Raw genomic sequence first — 19790 nt, forward strand, 5'->3', positions numbered from 1 at the left:
TTCTTGTCTCACCCTCAGAAGCCAAGGAGAACAATTTTTCTCCCTCCTCCTTGTGACACCCTGTTAGATACTTGAAGAAGAGATGTTTTAGATCCCTGCTGTCTTGAAGACTATCATTACAACACTGAGATGGGCTGAGATCAAAATCAAAACATCTCCTTGCCTCATACCTCAAGCTGTGCCTAGGGAATGTTGCTGGAATTAGACGTAGGCCTACAGCTCATACATTTGAACAACTCTGGAGTGCTTTGGATTTCGATCCTATTTCACAGTCCCGATCTAATTGCGACATCGCCCCAAAGTGAGGAAGTCAAAGGCTCTCCAAGAGCTATGACAAGTTAGAGTCTGTTTACTTGATCTCGGAGATAAAAATGATAGCAAAGTTATTAGCAGCACCCATCTCTTTCAGAGACTTACCACGTCCTTGGCAGTGCACTGTACCAGTGCAGTTTGTGACCCCGTCTCCAAAGAAAGATAAAATGGAACGATTAACCGTGGAATGGGCAGAAGCTGAGTGAGCTTTTCAACCTACTTGTGCTTCAGCAAAGGTTCTCAAATTCATAGGGGAGTGAATGAAGGTTGGACTCCCCATTGAGCAGTGGCTGAACAGTTTCTAAGCTGTAACAGTTCATAAATATTACCTAAGCACACAGATAGGCTGATTATTTTAAATAGAGAACTGCTTATAAGCAAAGTCCTGGGCGGACACAAAAGGTATATCCGGCCTCTTATCCACCATCCGCAAATATGGCCCATGGATTTGGGATGTTAGCATATAGCCATTTAAATGATTAATCAAAATGACTACACGTAACCCCTCCTCCGCTGCCTCTGTTTCAGAGGCAGCAAGGGAGGGAGGCAGCTTAAAGCAAATGCCAGTTCTATGGTACCACATGCTCCCCCTCCCCTGCCTTCCACAGAGACAGCATTGCGGGGGCGCAGGGGGGACAGGTGGGAGCTGGTGCTCTGGGGGAGTCATCTTAAAAGCCGCCTCCTCACGAGCACCAGCTCTGCAGAGCCTCCTGCCCCCCGCCGCAGTGCAGGGTAACAGGGGCTCCCCAGGAGCGGGGCTGGGAGCTGGGAGCATGTTGGCATACTGTACTTATAAGCAAGGCAGGAGTAGCAGGTATCCGAGTCAGGGGAAGGCACTGCCTTCCCAAACCGCCAGCCTGGTCCCTCCCACACTCTGCCCCCACAACACCTACTGTAGGCATATACTGGGGGCGGAGTGTGGCTGCCCCCAAGCATCCATCCTCCCCGTGCTCCGGTACCAGGGAGGCTGGGGTCACACACCCTCCTCCCTCCCCGTGCTGCAGGGCCCGGGAGGCGGGGGGGGGGCACATGCTGCCCCACCTCCCCATGGTGCCAGGGGGCAGTGGCTTGGCTCCCATGGGTGGGGCCTGGGAAGAAGAGGCAGGGCAGGGGGATTCCCAGCCAATGGGAGCTGCATTTCTAGAAGCAGACAGACTGCTTCCGCCAGGCATTCAGGTTTGCCTACCTGAGTTTCCCGAGCCAGCCGATTAAACGCTGAGGGTAGCAGGTACGCTACAAGGACAATCAGCAACCACACGCTACACCGAAAACCCTCGCAAGGGATTTGTCAGTCTTAAAGGCTTGGCTTCTGAAGCCACCCAAGGCAAAGAGTGCAGGGTGTAGCTTTCCAGCAGTGACTCTGGGACACAGCTGTAAGCTGCCCCACACACCCTATCGGACAAGGCAGCTGTTTGGTAAAGCAGTAAACAACTCAGAAAGTTTCTGATGTTTTCATGTTTCTCATTAGCTCCATGAGTAATCTAATTCCCTCGCAAACCCATGCCCAGAGCAGCCAGGCCTATTATAGCTAACAGAACACCACAAGTTTGCAGCAGAGCTTAAGGGTCCTATTCTTCTTTCGACCACGTCCCTCCTTTCCTGTCTAAAGCTCATGTCAAGATCTCAATACACTGTCTGCGTGGCAAAGGAGTTCTACTGTAATTACGAATCCAACCCTTTACTGGAGTCCCAGGGAAAAACAGCAAATTCATTACCTCAGACTAGTTTCAATCAAAAATTCTGCTAAAGGAATCACATGGAATAAGCACTCCAAGCAATGAGCTTTTCCGGTAGGACTTACAGGACTGATTTGCACACAGAGATGGGAGCAGAGCACACGCCTGCTTTCAGGTAGCAGTGCTTAAAAGGAGCTCTGAGTTCTTTAAGGGAAACCCCTCCCCTGTTCCCATCTGCAACAGCCTCATGTCTTGCTATAGCAAGTCCCGGCATATCCTGTCTAGCCCCCATCCCCCAACAAGACTGCATTACCAACAAGGCTAGAAAAGGAACAGCAAAATCAGGTGCGCCGCTGAAGATAAGCAGAAAAATAAACAGTGAAAGGATGCACTCTTTCAGGTAACACCAATTTCTACTTTCCATTTAAGGGCGCTTCTTTGGATAAAGCAAAGTTAAAATTGAAAAGGCTCTAAGCTGAAATGGCAAGAGAGGCAAACGGAAGGAAAGCTGAGAATAGGGCAAATACAGCCTGGGAGTAGCTGCCACTTTTTTTTTTTTATGCTTAGAGATTTAAAGAATCCATTACTTAATCTGCACTGGCCTAAATATAATATTGAATATGTTAAGAATCAACCATTACATCTCAGTCTCACACAGGCGCTTGGTCATGGCATAATAAAGGAACGGCTAGGAAGCAAAAAAAAAAAAAAAAAAAAAAGCTCACACATTACAAATAAAGACATTTTCACAGGAACAGCTTATAACAATGTGTGTCTCTCTCTACTAGCTAGTTAGCTCAAGAGATATTTATTTGAACGGTCTTCCTACTCACAGAGATTACTGTAGCTCCAGCAGTTACCCATTGGTCAATGGATATGCACAGATCATCAGTTTATCTATAATGATACACGCTAATTCAATTGCTGCTGCTCTAGTCAACTGGAATCAGAATAGTTTCAAATTTCCTGGCAGCCGGCTGCCCTGCATTGCACACGGAGATGTAAATGGAAGTATGCTGAGCATTATGAGAAGCAAACTGCAGTCTCATTCACTCTACCACAGAAGCTAAGAGAGTCCACCTTGGCAGCTTGCAGAAAACAGCTCCACTCGGGATTTTGTACAGTTGAGAAGATTATTTCCGGTGGAGATATTTACGCTCAACAGGAGTTTGCTTTATTATAATCAGATTCAGCAGCATGGAAGACTCAAGAGTACAAAGGCAGTTCTGAGAGTACAATACTAGCCTTGTAGAAACAGAGGCACAATGACACGTTCGCATTATAGCGCATCTTCCCTGATGCAAGAATGGCTGCACATAAGGAAGCAGGCTTCCAATATTTTAATTGCCCCGAACCCCTGTATTGCTCATAAGCTAGATTTTAAATTAAAAAGACTGAAGAATTTATACTAATTATTCTTTCCTTTTTCCCCCAAACTTAAGCAGAAGGAAATCTGTTTAAGGGGGGAAAGTATCATTGATGATACAGAAGATTAGGCTAAGTCGCTAAACTACAAATTTTCTTACTAACTTGACCATCTCAAAGGCGCCCAACCCTCTAGAGTGACATTTTAATGTCCCTCTAATAATGCTGTAATAAGCTATTTGGCTTTTATCAAGAGTATCTTGTATCATACAGAAACGGAACTGGCTCAGCCAATCAAAGAGGAGGAATAAATACGATTACCAACAGGGTTTTTGCTGCAGTTCTTCCGTTTCTAAATGATGCAGCTCTCTGCGCTTTGACTGGTTCTGATTGGCAGATGGCTGAAACTAGCCACAACAGAGGGATTAGCATAATCATGGTACAACTCTTCTTTAACAATACTGCAAATATTTAAATCTCTCTGTTTCGATTGTCTACAATGAACTTCCTGCTCTGACTGGCCCTTCTACTCAGGATTTTCAAGCTACATTGCCCAAGCATCACATGCCCTTTAGCTGAAGCCAGGAAACCTCCAGCATATACATGAAGGAAAGAGAAGGGAAAAAAGGGCTGGGAGACTTAGGGAGAGGAAGTTGTTTTACAGGGGGAGGTGGCAAGAGACAGCCAACAGGAAAGAAGCAGAAGTCATCTCCATTGTGGCCAACTCTTATGATCTTATGAACTCCCAATAGTTTTTTTTATTTTTAACTCCCAGCACTTGGAGCCCTGTGGTTATTTAAAAAAAAAAATCATTCTAGCTTGAAAACGTGAACCCTAAGAAGCTTAAAAAAAAAATCAAAGACAGCAACGGAAACAAACACAAAATTAGGGTCCTGACTTCAATTGCTGGGGTTGGCAACACTGTGCAACTTCAACCTGAAACTCCACCTTTTCGAAACACGCCAACAAATGGCGAGAGGCGCTGTGATGTCTATAGTGCACCTAGAATGGATAAAAACAAACAATTCGACAGCAGCAAGTAGCACTAGAGGTGCCCCACAGACTAGAGAGGAGACGCCATTATTTTGCACCAACTCAGAGGCCTGCATGCGACAATACCCTTGGAACAAGACAAAGTTCAAGAATAACCTCCAGCACATCCAGGGAGAATTCAGCACAAAGGATTATTAATTACCAACTGCAGCAGTGGCCACAGATGGCCAATGAGATGGCTCAATCCCTAGGGTCGTTACCTTGAAAGCTACAATGGCAGAGCAGAGCAGCTGGTAGCACAGGCTGAAACGAATTCATGGAACAGGGATGCATGGAAAAACTGAACTCAGAATCCTGATGTGCCAATTCTCACAATGTTACTGCCACTCCCTACAATATTTGGTGTTTTTTTTTTTTCTTGCAGCCACAGCTCCTGGAGTCAAGTCATCACTTGAGACTCTTGCGTTCCTTTTTGTTTTGGTTTTAAGTTAATAGCCTCACGGTTGCAATAAAAATATGACCCTTAAAGGCTCAAAAAACAGAAAGCACATAAAACCAAACAAAAATAAATTAATTAATTTTTTTAATCATATTGGGTGGGATCTGACCTGTGCTTTTTAAAACGGTTGGGATCAGCAAAGTGTTTTTAAAACCCCAGTCGTTAACTATCATGTTGAATTTTTGGAAAACCAACCATACGTAATTACGGTTGCTGGGGTTCGCAGGGCATCGGGGGGGGGGCAGGTAAGGGTTGGGGGTAAGAATTGTATTGCATTTCTTAATGCACCACTACTAACAGACACTCCTGCTAAATGCTTTAAGTAGACACTCCTGCTAAATGCCAAGTTACACACAAAGAATCTACAGACTTCCAAGGAAGGCTTTTATTGGCAATAAGGGTAAAGGGAAAGATCGTATTCCTCACATCTGGATTTAGTGACAAACTATGGATCTTTGCAGCTGCCCCAAAAGAAATCACACACAAAAATGCACAGCTGGCTTTTACGGTCATACTTGGGACCAATCGGCTACCCCCCAAAACAACAGGCCCCGAATACGGAGGCACCCTTATCTTACCCAGCTAAATGAAGGCTAAAATTCAGGCACATGGGCTGCTTATATTTTTGGGATTCAAAACAAGGGGAGATGTTGCTGGCAAAAAGCTGCAACTGGATTTTAAACAGACACTTTTCAGCAGAGTCCTACGGTGAATGAGACGTTTCCTCAGAGGAGGCTGAATTATGCAAAAGAAAGGGGGCTACAGTAGGGAAAAGAAGGCCTTGTAGTTAAGCCTTTGGCTTGTGACCCAGGAAATGTTTGTTCATTCCTGGCTATGCCGCAAATGTTCATGTATATATCCCCTCCCCCGTGGATATCCATTATAAGACAGCGTTTAATAGTATGACCATAAACTATTTTTTCCACAGCATAGTCTGGGGCTCAGTCAGGGTTGTGCTGTGAAGGAAATTGTTGTCTGCAACAATGTCCCCTCTCTTTTTCCCCTTTCTGTGTGTGGAATAAATTTTATTTAGTGTACTGAGGCATGTACAAATGTGTACCACTAGTAGAAACACATGCTGACAGCTAGGAGTGCTCTGCTAACTGGCTGGGTGGGATTTGAATCTCTCACAGGTGGCCGCCCACTGGTCTGCAGGGCCCTGCAAAACTGGTCGGTGTACAGTGAAGGAGGGAAGGGATTACAGAATGAGGAAGGGCAGTTCTGTGGTTAATGCAGCTGAATGCTGCCCTGGGGGAATGAGATTCTAGCAGCATCTCCACTGCAGTTCCTTTGCGAGGCTGCACACGTTACTTAAAGCAAACTTTTCACAGACAGCCACTAATGACACGTTCCTCATTTTCTGGGTGTCCATCACGAGACACTTGGGGCCTGAATTACAAAAGCTGCAAGTGCTGATGACTGCCTCATGGGCAATCACAGATGCCCAGCGATTTAGAAAAAGTCAGGTCCCAGGCGGCTCAAATTAGGTATCCAAAATGATGGGGCTTTTGCAAATGTTGCCCTTGGTTTCTGTGTGTCAGTTCCCAGTGTGAAGGTACTTCTACCCTAATACTGGCACCTCCTGACTCCTGAGGGCTGTATTCTACAATCTGAATAAAATACTTTCACTGAATAAAATGTCTTTACTTTCACTGCTCTGCTGTGACATCCTTGGCCCTTAGCTGCAGTGTTTATTGAGTCTAAGACAGAGAAGGGGGAACCTTTTTTCTACTGACCCACAGGAAAAAAAAAAGTCAGGGGCCACACACAGCCCTGCAATGTGTGTGGAGGATCAGGACTTCCCCTAGGCTCTTGGGCGGGGCCAGACATGAGGGGTTCAAGGGGCAGGGGGTTGCAGTGTATGCGGGGGGGAGAGGGAGAGGTGAGGGCTCTGGCTGGTGATGAGGGTGCAGCGAGGGGTGCAGCCTCTGGTGGGGGTGTGGGTTCTGGGACTGGGCCATGGACAGGACAGGGGGTTGGAGTATGGAGGAGGTTTGGGGTGCAGGATCCAGAAAGGAGTTTGGGGACAGGAGGGGGATTAGGGCTGGGGGCATGGGAGGAGGTTTGGGCTCTGGCTAGGTGGTGTTTATCACAGGTGGCTCCTAGTTGGTGGTGCAGTGGGGCTAAGGCAGGCTGGCCTGGTTCCAAGCTGCTCCTGGATGTGGCTGACATGTTTGGCACCTAGGCAGAGGCGTGGCCATGCAGCTCGGTGTGGTGCATAATGCCCTGCCCATGCCCACAAGCACCACCCCCACAACTCCATTGGCTGCAGTTTTTGGCCAATAGGAGCTGCAGATCCTATTGTAGGGCAGCAGTCAGAGCATCCCTGATCACTGCACTGCCTAGGGCCGCAGGGACATACTGGCAAGCTGTTGCTCGCAGCTCCAGCCACACGGGGAGGCCTCGAGGCTCAGGGTTTCCAGCCCATGACACAGAGACTTGCCACAGGCCAGATGAAATGAAGCAGTGGGCCAGAGACTCCCCACCCAGGTCTAAGATGTGGTTACCTCCTTCACAGAAAGCAGCGGCAAGTTACTGTGGCAACTTTAACCACTCTGTGATCAGGTTTCAGTCAGATTGTTTTGTAAGAGGGCTCTGGGAGCCATCTAGTTAGCGTAGTGCCTCAGCGCCTTTTAGTTTGCTTCCTCAGGCCCTTAGTGACATCTGGATTTCTGGGACTAGCCTCACATCTGTAGCTTTCAGTCCCTGACTGACCATGGAAACAAGCATGTCAAAGGGAGGAACAACAAAATGGAAGCTGCCACACGAAATCAGACGCATAGTCCATCCAACTGTGGCCAATACCAAATGTTTCACAGGAAGACACAAGCAACTACATAGTGAAAAAGCATTGAATAATCTCCCTGCAAACGACTGGTCTTCTTAAATCCCCATCAATTAGGCACTGTCTTGATGGCCTGAACTATCAGGGTGTTTATATCCATCATTTAATTTAAAAAAAAAAGTTTAATCCTGTCAAGTGTAGCTGAATAGCCTCTTCCTTAGTAAGCTCTTTGCCACACACCATCTTGTGACAACTGAGTTCGACAGGCTAACCATGAGACAGTGTAACACTGTCCCCCTCAAAATGTTTCGGAACCCTTGCTACTCTTCAACATACCCGATATTGCAGTGAGGACAATCCACTCCCAACCTGTGGCTTCAAATACATCTGACGAAGTGATGCATTTACAGCGGGAGGCTCCAATCGCGCCATTCTAAGAATTTTGCATTCCAATTCCATAAATGCTCCAATTTAATCTGCAGCCCCAATTCCCCCTTCCATTTATTTCACCTGCACTTTTCTGTCCATTCCAATTAACTACTTACTCATAAAGAATAATCTCTGCTTTGGCCTCTTAGACAAAGTTATGGGGTTCACCAAGAGTGTGCAGGTGCAAGGGGAACCTCAGGGAAGGAAAGCCAGGTTTCCAGACTTGTGCAGGGAGTGAAAAGAGTGGAGATGAAGAGGTCATGGCTGAGCAGATGAAGGTAGAAAGTCCAGAGGGAAAAAAAGAAGAAAGTTAAGCAGAGGGGAGCCAGGGTAAGTATGTAGATGAGGGAGTACATGGAACCTAAGGGACAGAATGGCAGGTACAGATGTGACTGGTTAATTGGTAAGCATAATCTTACCGGGTGATGTTTACCAGTAACCAGTTAACCAGCAGCCCAGCTGGGCTGGAACAGCCCCTGTCCATGGGATCCTAGTTAAGTGGTTAAACAGTTAAATGTAACATTTAACTAGTTAACTGTTTTACCAGGATTTTACATCCCTAATGGCAGAGAAGTTGGTGATAAGGAAAGGCTACAGGGAGGACAAAGGCCTGATGTAAGGATGTGAAAGGCAGGGAGGGGGCATGGGAAGAGGAGGAAAATCTGCTGAGAGGAGCAGAGGCAGGAGACAAGCAGCAGAAATGATGTGAAGAAAGGCATTGAGATGCTGGGGAGGCCACATTTATTAATGGAGATGCCTATCTCCTAGAACTGGAAGGGACCTTGAAAGATCATCAAGTCCAGTCCCCTGCCTTGACAGCAGGACCAAGTACCATCCCTAACAGATTTTGTCCCAGATCCCTAAATGGCCCCCTCAAGGATTGAGCTCACAACCCTGGGTTTAGCAGGCCAATGCTCAAACCACTGAGCTAGCTCTTCCTAGCTGGAATATTGTGTCCAATTCTGGGCCCCCCACTACTGAAAGGGTATGGACACCAGTGGAGGGCAACCAAAACAATGAGGGGGCTGGAGCACATGACCTATGAGGAAAGGCTGAGGGATTAGGGTTTTAGTCTGCAGAAGAGAAGAGTGAAAGGGGATTTGAGAGCACCCTTCAATTTCCTGAAGGGAGGTTCCAAAGAGGATGGAGAGAGGCTATTTTCAGTAGTGACGGATGACAGAACAAGGAGCAACGGTCTTACATTACAGTGGGAGAGGTCTAGGATGGATATTAGGAAAAACTCTTTCCCTAGGAGGATGGAGAAGCACTGGGATGGGTTACTGAGGGAGGTGGTGGAATCTCCATCCCTAGAGGTGTTTAAGTCCTGGCTTTCCAAAGCCCTGGCTGGGATGATTTAGTTGGGGTTGGCCCTGCTTTGAGCAGGGGGCTGGACACAATGCCTCCTGAGGTCAATTTCCACCCTAGGATTCTCAGTGGGGTAGAGGAAGAGAGCAAAGGGAGCCAAAAAGATCGGTGAGACAAGCACTGAGCTTAGTCAAGTGTGAGAAAAGTCAAGTATTCAGATATTTTCTTTACTTTATTTAAGGGGACTGGAATCTTTTGTCACAAGTTGACAGTTTCAAGCCATAGAAAAGACTGAGCTTGTACAAACGGTATCAAGAATTCGGTGCTCCGCCGCATAACACGAGCCCAGGTTTACACATAAGCGTTATCATTGTCACGCTCAAGGCTCAGGAGGTTTGTCAGTGTAGAAACAGGCTCCAATCCTTGTGTAATTGGTAGCTCATGGCATCTTAATGTAGCCCGGAGGATAACGAACCCTTGAACTGTAAGTCTGGCTCATTGGGACTTTGTAAAGCAAGTCTTTTCCGGTGGCTATACAGGCAGCCAGAATTTGCATGGCAACGTTACAATTAAGAGGAAAGCGCTCTAAGATGTTTGATGACGGGTGAGAGGAGAGTGTTCATTAGAGATAAAGCTGCCGGAGTTGCCACTCTCAAAGAATCAACGGGGGGTCAGTAGACAGGCTGTTCCAGTGACCTCACCGTACTTCCAAACCATCAAACTTTTTGGTTTCTTTTCCAACTTCACGGTAATTATTCATATCCTGGCTGTCTCATTTCTTTTAAAAAACAAATAGTTGGTAGGGAGTTTTATTTTTACCCTCAAGTTGCTGAGATGTACCTTAACATGGAGTTATTAGGGGTTCTTTTATTTTATTTGGATATTGTATTTTATATTAAAAAATCACATTTAAGTAGGGGAAAAAAAAGGTGCTACTCTAATGTGTCTAAATGTAACAGATATTTAACAGGTTGCTATCCGACTCCCATAATCACTGACAGACGCTATCCAAAGCCGTGTAAATAAGTGACTTTTCCATTAGTGATTAGACTCAGGAAATGTCTTGCAAGGTCCAATTTAGTTTTGCTTTTGAAACATTTCCTTGGAAGCCATAGGGATGGCGAGGAAAGCACGGAGGCTGCATCGGGGTAAGGCATCAGCAGTGGTGTGGATACTGATAGTTCACCCCTGTGGTCACAAGCTTTGTTGCTGTTAGGGACATGAGGAAGTGAATTCCTTTCTGCTCCTTACAGCATTCGTGCCCATTCACCCCCTGCTCCCCAGACAGCTCCCTGCTCTGGGAAATGCACTGGAAGGGGGCTAGGCAAAGGGGCCAGGCAGGTAAGCAAAGAGGGGGGCAGGTAATGAGTTAATAGTGAAGCTGTCTCAAGTCATATTTTAAAGCCTCTTAGGTCTAGGCTACAATACGTCTCACCGTGGTCAATCTATGCTACACAACTTCAGACACGCAAATAGCGTCACTGAAGCTGTTGTACTGGCCGTGGTGTCTTGTAAAGTTGGCAAAGGCTGTTCTCCCATCGATGCCAGCTACTCTCCTCGTTCTGGTGAAGTACCAGAGTCGACGGGAGACAGCTCAGAGGTCAATCCACTGTGCAGTGAAGACAAGCCCTCAGAAAGAGCTCTCTGGCAAGAATTAGACGTTATTAGCTTTAAACAGGGAGGAAAGATTTTGGGTTTTTCCTGACTTTATGAGTGTGCATGTTTCCATGCTTCATCAGGACTGGGTAAGATACCATTAGCCTACAGCAGGGGTGGGGAACCTCAGGCCAGGGGACCAGATGCGGCCCTTGGCTTGCCTGGATCTAGCCCCTGAGGCTCACGGCCCCCCACCAAAATTGGGGAGCCTGTACTGGTGCTCCAGTCTTCCCACTGCCTCCCCATGGGGCTGCAACACTCAAAATCTACTAGGCTGGGCCCCCCATGCTCTGGTATGGGAAAAGGAATGTGGGGAGAGTCCTTCTCAGTCCTCCACACTGAGGGCCCCCCCCAACCTCTCACTTGTGTGCAACCCCCAACTGATTTTTCTGCGGGTCAACGGTTCCCGACTCAAAAAGGGTCCCCACCCTGGCCTATAGCCTTCTTTATCCTTCTGGCCTTCAACTAGTGCCCATTTTCACAGTTGTGGCAAAACACACGGAATCTTATTCCACTTACAGTCACCTTCTCTAAACCGAACTGGCTGTTTTGTTCAACTTTTGGACAAACACCCCCTCTTTCTGGCTGCTAATTACCTTTACCCCGCCCTCCTTTAGCCAGCAATCGCCCTTTTCTGATTGGCTCACAAAGAAGGAGTTGCTTTTTACCCCCCACCAAAAAATAGACTGGTTGGGAGACTTCACACATATTCTGTGAACTCCCAGAAGACACAACCTGGACCGAGGTGCAGAAGTGATTGAGTCAGACAACAACTCAAGCATTTTCCCACATTTTAACAAGCCAAGCAAGCTAAGTTTGGCTTTATTTCTGAACGTTATTAGCAACATATGGCTAAGAAGTGGTATTCACTTACTTAAATAACATCTGCTCCCCCCTCCCTCACTTACCCTCCCACTTCCCTAGCGCATTAATCCTTGCTTGTATGTAATTTCATACCTAGTCTGGCATGTCCAAGTTTCCAAAAACTGAAGAAACAGCAAGCAAATTTGCCCTGCCATTTTTAAAAGGCTTTCAAAATGGTAGCAGAGAGGATCTTTCGGACCATATTCTCTTTTCCCAACTGACCCCAAAAATGGTACTCGGCTAAAAAGAAATGACAGATAAATGTTGCCTTCTCGGTTGGGCTCTGTAAATTCATACCCACGTTTTGGCAAGGCTGGATTTGAGATGAGAAAAAGTTAATTTTATTTTCCGTCAGTGGTTCCCACCAGACCCTTTTCAATTAAGGAAAACTTTGGCCCTTGTTTCCTTCAGGATAAAGATAGGGAGAGCCATGAATACATAAAATTAGCCAATTGTTTACTCGCATCTTTTCTTAACTCAATTGGTCCACGGTCAGACAGCGTGGGCTTGCAACATTTTCAGAAAATTTGATTTATAAGAAAGGAGTAAAAGGAAACAAAGAATGAACTAGTTTATACTTGTTACAACTTTGCTAAGAAGGAGGAGTCCATGTCTGATATATGAGACAACAGATTGGAGTAGACAGCCCTCCGGAGCAGGGGGTTTTAGACTGAGGTACAGATGCACAATGTCAATTTGTACCAAAGATAAGAGTTTCTTTGAGGTATTGTCTGAATGGTATCTTACCCAGCCAGGTTAAAATAAAGACGTATGCACAGAGCATAGAAAGATGTTGTCGAAATCATGGGGGAAAGTTCCTACAAGGTGAACATGTTCAATTATTAAATAACATTAGAATACAATTGTAACCATGTATTATAATTGTTGGATATTTATTAACACGTAATCCTTTTAGACCACTCTCACAAGGGAGTCCTTTAGCCACTTACCAATAACAAATTTTTCCTTTATTAGTAGCTGCTAGACTACTGGCAATTTCTCACTGGAAAAGGAATTGGTGGGGGGTAAGGAATGGCTCAGAGGAATACTGGATGTTGTTCATGTTATGGAAGAGTGAGCACATCAAGTATGTACACAACCCAGCAGACAGAGGACAAACAGCTACTCCGGGTAGTTAGTAACTATTTATTCAACACATTCGCCCGTAAAACCCCATTAGCTGCATTGGACAAAGTTGGCTGAATGTTGGAACTTGGGAAGTTGGAGCATGTATGAGGACTTGCTTTGATTTGTTAGCGAGTCAAGACAGAATTCTGAGCTTTACGATGTCCCCAGAAATGCTGAACATGCATTACAACTGTGCTGTGGCCTAATCTATTACACATTTCAGAGGATGTGCCTGCTTGGGTGTCTGTCCCCCAGCAGGGGGACATGCGCCGCTCCCCTGGCTGTGCCAGCTGCAGCGGCTGTGGAGACGTGCTTCTCACCTGGCCCCATGCTGCTGCAGTGAGAGAGGGACTGGGGTTGTCCTCTCTTCCCGGATACCCTGCATCCTGAACCCCTCCTCCCCAGCCCCACGCCACAGCAATGATTTAAACAAAGAACACCACAACTTATTTGAGTTAAGGACCCGAGTGACTTCTAGTGACACTCTCAACAAGAGATGAGTTCATAATGAATCACATTGTACTTGGGTAACATGTTTGGTGATGATGTGTAAAGTTGTTTACATTTCCTAAACAAACAACTTAAAAAAATTAGGCTTGTTGGATTTCCTGAACAAAACAAAGATAAAACTCTGCACTTTAATTCCATTCATTTCAGTTTTCGGTCTGCTTCAAAACTGTTTCTGAAGAGCTTTGGGGATTAAAGAATCCTCCTTTTAACTAAAAATGGCATCTTAAAGACACCCCATGACCTGGAATATATAAACTTACCAAAATGCAAAGGGCAGCGCAGCCTCAGACTAGACTGCCTCTCACGCCTGAAATAAAGTCAAGAATCTGTAGTGATCAAAACAAGAACTCAGAAACAGGAGGCGGCGGGTGTCATTACTATTGAGCAGGAAGAAGAAATGGGATTCACCACTAGATATTATTTCTTGCTACGGTGTTGAGAAAATAAATGGTGGGCAGAGTTTTTCCAATACAAACAGAATAAAAAGTTTAGCTTGAGTGTTTAGCCTAGAATCTCTCAATTACAGCCTAGCTAACTGTAGCTACAGATATAGAACCAACCAGAAACACTTGAGAGTACACGCAGCGAACATCAAAAGAATCGGTAATGATTTGAGTCATACTGTCTTAGAAAGTGTGACGAAAATTACTCAGATTGCACAGCTGGCCGAACTAGGAGTGGAGAGACTTACTCTACAGATGCCTGGAGAAATACTGAACGTGTGTGGCATGCAAACTTTCTGCAGCTACGTGGCAGCATCCCCGTTTACACAGAGGAAAACAATGCTACATGTTAGAGCAAGGCTACTCAACACACGGCCCGTTTGCGGCCCGCGGTGATGTTTGGGTTTCTGCAGGGCTCAACACACAGCCCGCGGGTGAAAGTCAGAACAAAAAAGTAGTCAGTATAATGGTCTTCTGTTGATATGCGTTTTAGTAGTTAAATTCCTGGACTGTCATTGCTCAGTGCTGACATATGGGTGGAAATCGGGTAAATATTGCATTTTATTAATGTCAGAACTGACTTCAATGGGGCCTGTGTGTCTTGCCTTAATCTTTGTATTCATGCCCATCAGTGTGAAAGAAGCTATTTGCATATAATTGCATATATATTTGAATATAGTTAGTTTAACTTCTGTGCCAGGGAAGATAATGGATCAAGTAATGAAGGAAATCATCTGTAAACACTTGGAAAGTGGCAAGGTGATAGGGAACAGCCAGCATGGATTTGTAAAGAACAAATCATGTCAAACCAATCCGACAGCTTTCTTTGATAGGATAATGAGTCTTGTGGATAAGGGAAAAGCAGTGAATGTGGTATACCTAGACTTTAGGAAGGCATTTGATACGGTCTCGCATGATATTCTTATCAATAAACTAGGCAAATACAACTTAGATGGGGCTACTATATGGTGGGTGCATAATTGTACTCAGAGAGTAGTTATTAATGGTTCTCAATCCTGCTGGAAAGGTATAACAAGTGGGGTTCCGCAGGGGTCTGTTTTGGGACCGGCTCTGTTCAATATCTTCATCAACAATTTAGATATTGGCATAGAAAGTACACTTATTAAGTTTGCAGGTGATACCAAGCTAGGAGGAGTTGCGACTGCTTTGGAGGATAGGATCATAATTCAAAATTATCTGGAGAAACTGGAGAAATGGTATGAGGTAAACAGGACGAAGTTTAATAAAGACAAATGCAAAGTGCTCTTCTTACGAAGGAACAATCAGTTGCACACTTACAGAATGGGAAGTGACTGTCTAGGAAGGAGTAAGGCAGAAAGGGATCTAGGACCACAAGCTGAATATGAGTAAGCAGTATGATGCTGTTGCAAAAAAAAAAAAAAAAAAAACCATCACCATGATTCTGGGATGCATTAACAGGTGTGTTGTGAGCCAGACACGAGGAGTCATTCTTTCGCTCTACTCTGCACTGATTAGGCCTCAGTTGGAGTATTGTGTCCAGTTCTGGGCACCGCGTTTCAATAAGGATATGGAGAAATTGGAGAGGGTCCAGAGAAGAGCAACAAGAATGATTAAAGGTCTAGAGAACATGACCTATGAAGGAAGGCTGAAAGAATTGGGTTTGTTTAGTTTAGAAAAGAGAAGATTGAGGGGGGACATGATAGTAGTTTTCAGGTATCTAAAAGGGTGTCATGAGGAGGAGAGTGAAAACTTGTTCATCTTGGCCCCTGAGGCTAGAACAAGAAGCAATGGACTTAAACTACAGCAAGGAAGGTTTAGGTTGGACATTAGGAAAAAGTTCCTAACTGTCAGGGTGGTTAAACACTGGAATAAATTGCCCAGGGAGGTTGTGGAATCTCCATCTCTGGGGATACTTAAGAGCAGGTTAGAGAAATGTCTATCAGGGATGGTCTAGGCCAGCGTCTCCCAAACTATGGGATGTGGCCCGGTACCGGGCCGCGGGAAAAAAAATACCAGGCCTCAGCGGGCCGGTTGGCTGCCGGGAAGGGAGCAGAGCAGGGCAGAGTGGAGCAGGCTGGGAGGAGGTGGCGGGGGGAACCAGCTGCTGGGAAGCAGGGTTGGGTCAGCAGGACTGTCCTGCAGAGATCAGGGCAGGTGGGTAGAGGGCTGGCGGAAGCAGGGTTGGGGTTAGCGGGCCTGTGCGGCAGAGATCTGGGCAGGCAGGCGGCCAGCAGAAGCAGGGCTAGCTGTCCCGCGGAGATCCGGGCAGGCGGACGGGTGGCAGAAACAGGGTTGGAGGCAGCAGGGCTGTCCCGTGGAGATCAGGGAGGGCAGGCGGCAGAACTGGGGCTGGACGGGGGGTGGGAGGGCTGGAGGAGGAGATCAGGAGAAGGACGGGGGAACCGGCCACCGGAAGCAGGGCTGGATGGGGGCAGCAGGGCTGGCCGGGAGGGTCGTCAGGGGAGCAGGACTGACCGGGGGAGATTGGTGGAGGTGGGGGGAACCGGCCGCCGGAAGCAGGGCTGGACGGGGGCAGCAGGCTTGACTGGGAGATCAGGAGGAGAAGTGGGGGGCGGGGAGCAGGACTAACCCAGGCACATGCAGACCCTACAGACCCTGGCAGACGAGTGAGTCTGATGAGGGATTCCATTCCGGTCCCCCCACCCCACATTTCCGTGTCCCTGGAGTAGTTGCGAACTGCCTGGCAAGTAGACACACTCAGGCACCGTGAGCACATATTCCAGCCAGGCAGTTCACAGCTAAGGACTGATACACCTAATTATAATAAAACCTACCTAATTAGAAAATACCAGACATTTTATATGTCTGGTAATTTCTCAATTGGTTTCCTGGACAAAACCCTCAAATACTGGACTGTCCAGTACAAAACCGGACACCTGGCAACCCTCCCCTTCCTTGCACCCTCCCTCCTAGCCAGATACCCTACCCCCAATCTGCTCCTGCCTCCTGGAGTGCCCATGTGGCACCGGGTCCCCCCAAGCGCTGGCCCAGGCTGGGTGGAGGATGCAGCCGGGTGAAACACTGAAAATGTATTAATTTTTAATTCTTTTTTTATACGTGTTTATATTTTTGGGCTGCAAAAAACAGTACTAAAAAAAAAACCAGGTTCCAACTAAAGTAAAAAGTTTGGGAAACCCTAATCTAGCCAGCTTTCTATCCATCTTACAGTCCATTTATCCAATCCATATTCCCTTAGCTTGCTGGCATGAATATTGTGGGTGATTATATCAAAAGCTTTGCTAATGCTGGCACTGGGGGCTTTGGGAGAATCAGAAACAACTTATTAGAATATTCATCATTTGTTTAATGAATATGCAAATATGCAAATGAATGTTACTGGTCCTCCAAAAGCTCGTGAATGGATTTACTGGTCCCCCTGTCAAAAAGTTTGGGAACCCCTGGTCTAGACACTATTTGGTCATGCCATGAGGACTGGACTCGATGACCTCTCGAGGTCCCTTCCAGTTCTAGTATTCTATGATTTTTTTTTATATATATACACACACACACACACACACACACACACACACACACACAGGGAGTATCATTGAGGCCCAAAGTTGAGTAGCCCTGTGTTAGAGGATTGCTGTCACATCAGGATCCAATTATTCTCATTCAGGGCAAGGCTCCTTTACACTGTGAAGTACACTGACATGCACTTTCAAACGCTTTTATGCCTGCACACTGTAAAGGAGCTTCAGTGTAACTCATGATCAGGCTCTGTATGTCCTTCAAGCAGTGGAAAAAGCACTTACCTGTTTCCGAAGGTTTCTCTGTTTCTGGCCCATCAGACAGAAATCCATCTCTGGCCTTGGCAAGACTCTGGGAACGAGTCAATGCTTTGCTAGCCCAAACACACGTGTCTGCCTGTCGAGTCAAAACAAAAACGAATTAGCCTTCCACTTAAAGCATGGAATGTTAATAATGAACTATTCAGCATAGCATCAGGCTGGGGATTTTCAAAATCACTTTGCATGCAGAAAGCCCCTACCGCCACCCAAGTCAAAGGGAACTGAGTCAGGCCAATGCTATGCACTTTGGAAAAGTCCTTCTTTAAATCTTATATCCAAGATCTTCAGGAGTCACCGGTGATTTTGGAGCCCACAACTTACAGCACCTTAAAGGGACTTAGTTGACAGAGGATGGGTACTCAGTAAAGTCAATGACCACTTTCAAAGGACCTTGGCCTACACATAGAACTGTAGGCACCCCAGTTTGAAAACCGGGCCCTAAATTACTATAGGAACAGATACTGAACGGCACCTGGAACGTTTAAAATCCTCTTTTAAAATTACTGCTCTCCTAATTAAAGTGGACCCTTGAATGCGTCAAGATGAATTCTGCAACACGGGAAAAAAACAGAACTTTCTGAACTAGGTGATATTTCTTTGTCGTAAGGTTTAGGCACAGAATTGCATCAGCCATGTGCAATTATGCATGTAACAGAATTATAAGCAATGGTAAAAGAGAAAAATGATCATCTATGAAGACTACAGATTACTAAGTTTTGCTCCCAAATTATCTTTCCACACCAGGAGCGTTATAGCCTGGAAGACTTAGGTGCACACTAAGAAATGTTATGACTAAGAGAATTCAAAATTCACTCCATATTAACATAGTTTACTCTATATTAACATAAGGCTCTGTTTTGTGGAGAAGTTAGTGCTGAAACCTAATGAACATGCAGGACCACAGCTTGATAAAGACGGGGTACCACTAGGGCTCACGAAAGACTTAGAAACACAAACTTCAAGATAAGGATTCTACACTGATAGGCAGGGCTATTTAACCATAAACACTAGAGATGGAAATGACCTTCCGGATGAAATCCTGGCTCCACTAAAGTCAATGGAAATTTTACATCTGACGTCAGGATTTCACCCATTATGTTTTCTGCAGTGGATGGATGGGCTGGTGAGTATCTCACCCCAAGCTCCCCTAACAGCTGCAGCGGTCTTCTCTCGCCATTCCTCTCTTTCCTCCCGCCCCAACTTTCTACTTTTGAGCCAGCTTTGCTAAATTCAGGCCAGCGTTTTGATGATTGGTACATAAAATCCTACCCAGGGAGTCCTGAATATCTGGACAATAAAAAGAACAAAAGTCTCAACCGGAAAGCATTATAGCAGATCCATCAGAATAGCTATTAACAGCAGGCCTCCTGGAGCTACCCCCATCAAGCCAGCTGCATACTACCCCCAGCTACAGCAAAGTAACCAGTTACTCACTAAGCATCACCATCATTGGGTGATGCTTAGTGGGTACCAGTTAACTGGTACCCGGGAGCAGCCCAGGGAGAGGGCTGCTACAATCCTGTGGGAGTCGGGAGCCGCTCCCCCATCCCGAGCTTGGACCTGCCGGCTCCTCCTGCTGGCCCCCCCATGTGGGCGGGCCAGCAATGGCAGCCAGCAGCCCCAAGCGCAGAGGTGCCAGCTGCAGGACTTGGCTTAATTAGTTAACTGGTTAACCCTAAGATTTAACCACGATTTTACATTCCTACAACAAAGAGTAACAAAAGATTTGTTCAAATGATACAAGCCATGCACTTCGTGTGGAAGCTTCTTTGCTTACACATGCTTCTCACTGAACAATTGTGGCATGCGCACAAATAAGGTCTGTGTGTGTGAAGGAAAAACTGCCCATACCTGGTTTAATTTAAAAAACAACCAATGGTTCTGCAGCACCTTAGAGACTAACAAAAAACGTAGCTAGTATCATGAGCTTTCATTGGCACAACCCACTTCTTCAGATGAATGGAGTTAAGGTGTCCGGGGAACAAATAAATAGCCAAGAAAGAGAAGGGATGGGAAGGGAAAGAGAAGAAA

The 19790-nt window shown here is 46.1% G+C and overlaps 1 protein-coding gene across 3 annotated transcripts in view; it reads right to left on the reverse strand.

The window, feature by feature from the left end:
• Nucleotides 1-19790, reverse strand: part of PSD3 (pleckstrin and Sec7 domain containing 3) — a 128556-nt gene that overhangs the window by 100153 nt on the left and 8613 nt on the right. For 2 of the 3 annotated variants that reach the window (XM_075931345.1, XM_006111089.4), the window contains exon 2: nucleotides 17724-17835. In XM_075931345.1, coding sequence (XP_075787460.1) covers nucleotides 17724-17835 — 112 coding nt within the window. Of the gene's footprint in view, nucleotides 1-1498; nucleotides 1593-17723; nucleotides 17836-19790 lie in introns of those variants that run through there. The other variant, XM_075931346.1, reaches the window with a different exon arrangement.

This window comes from Pelodiscus sinensis, chromosome 6 (genome assembly GCF_049634645.1).
Source record: "Pelodiscus sinensis isolate JC-2024 chromosome 6, ASM4963464v1, whole genome shotgun sequence".
NCBI classification, from domain to species: Eukaryota; Metazoa; Chordata; order Testudines; family Trionychidae; genus Pelodiscus; species Pelodiscus sinensis.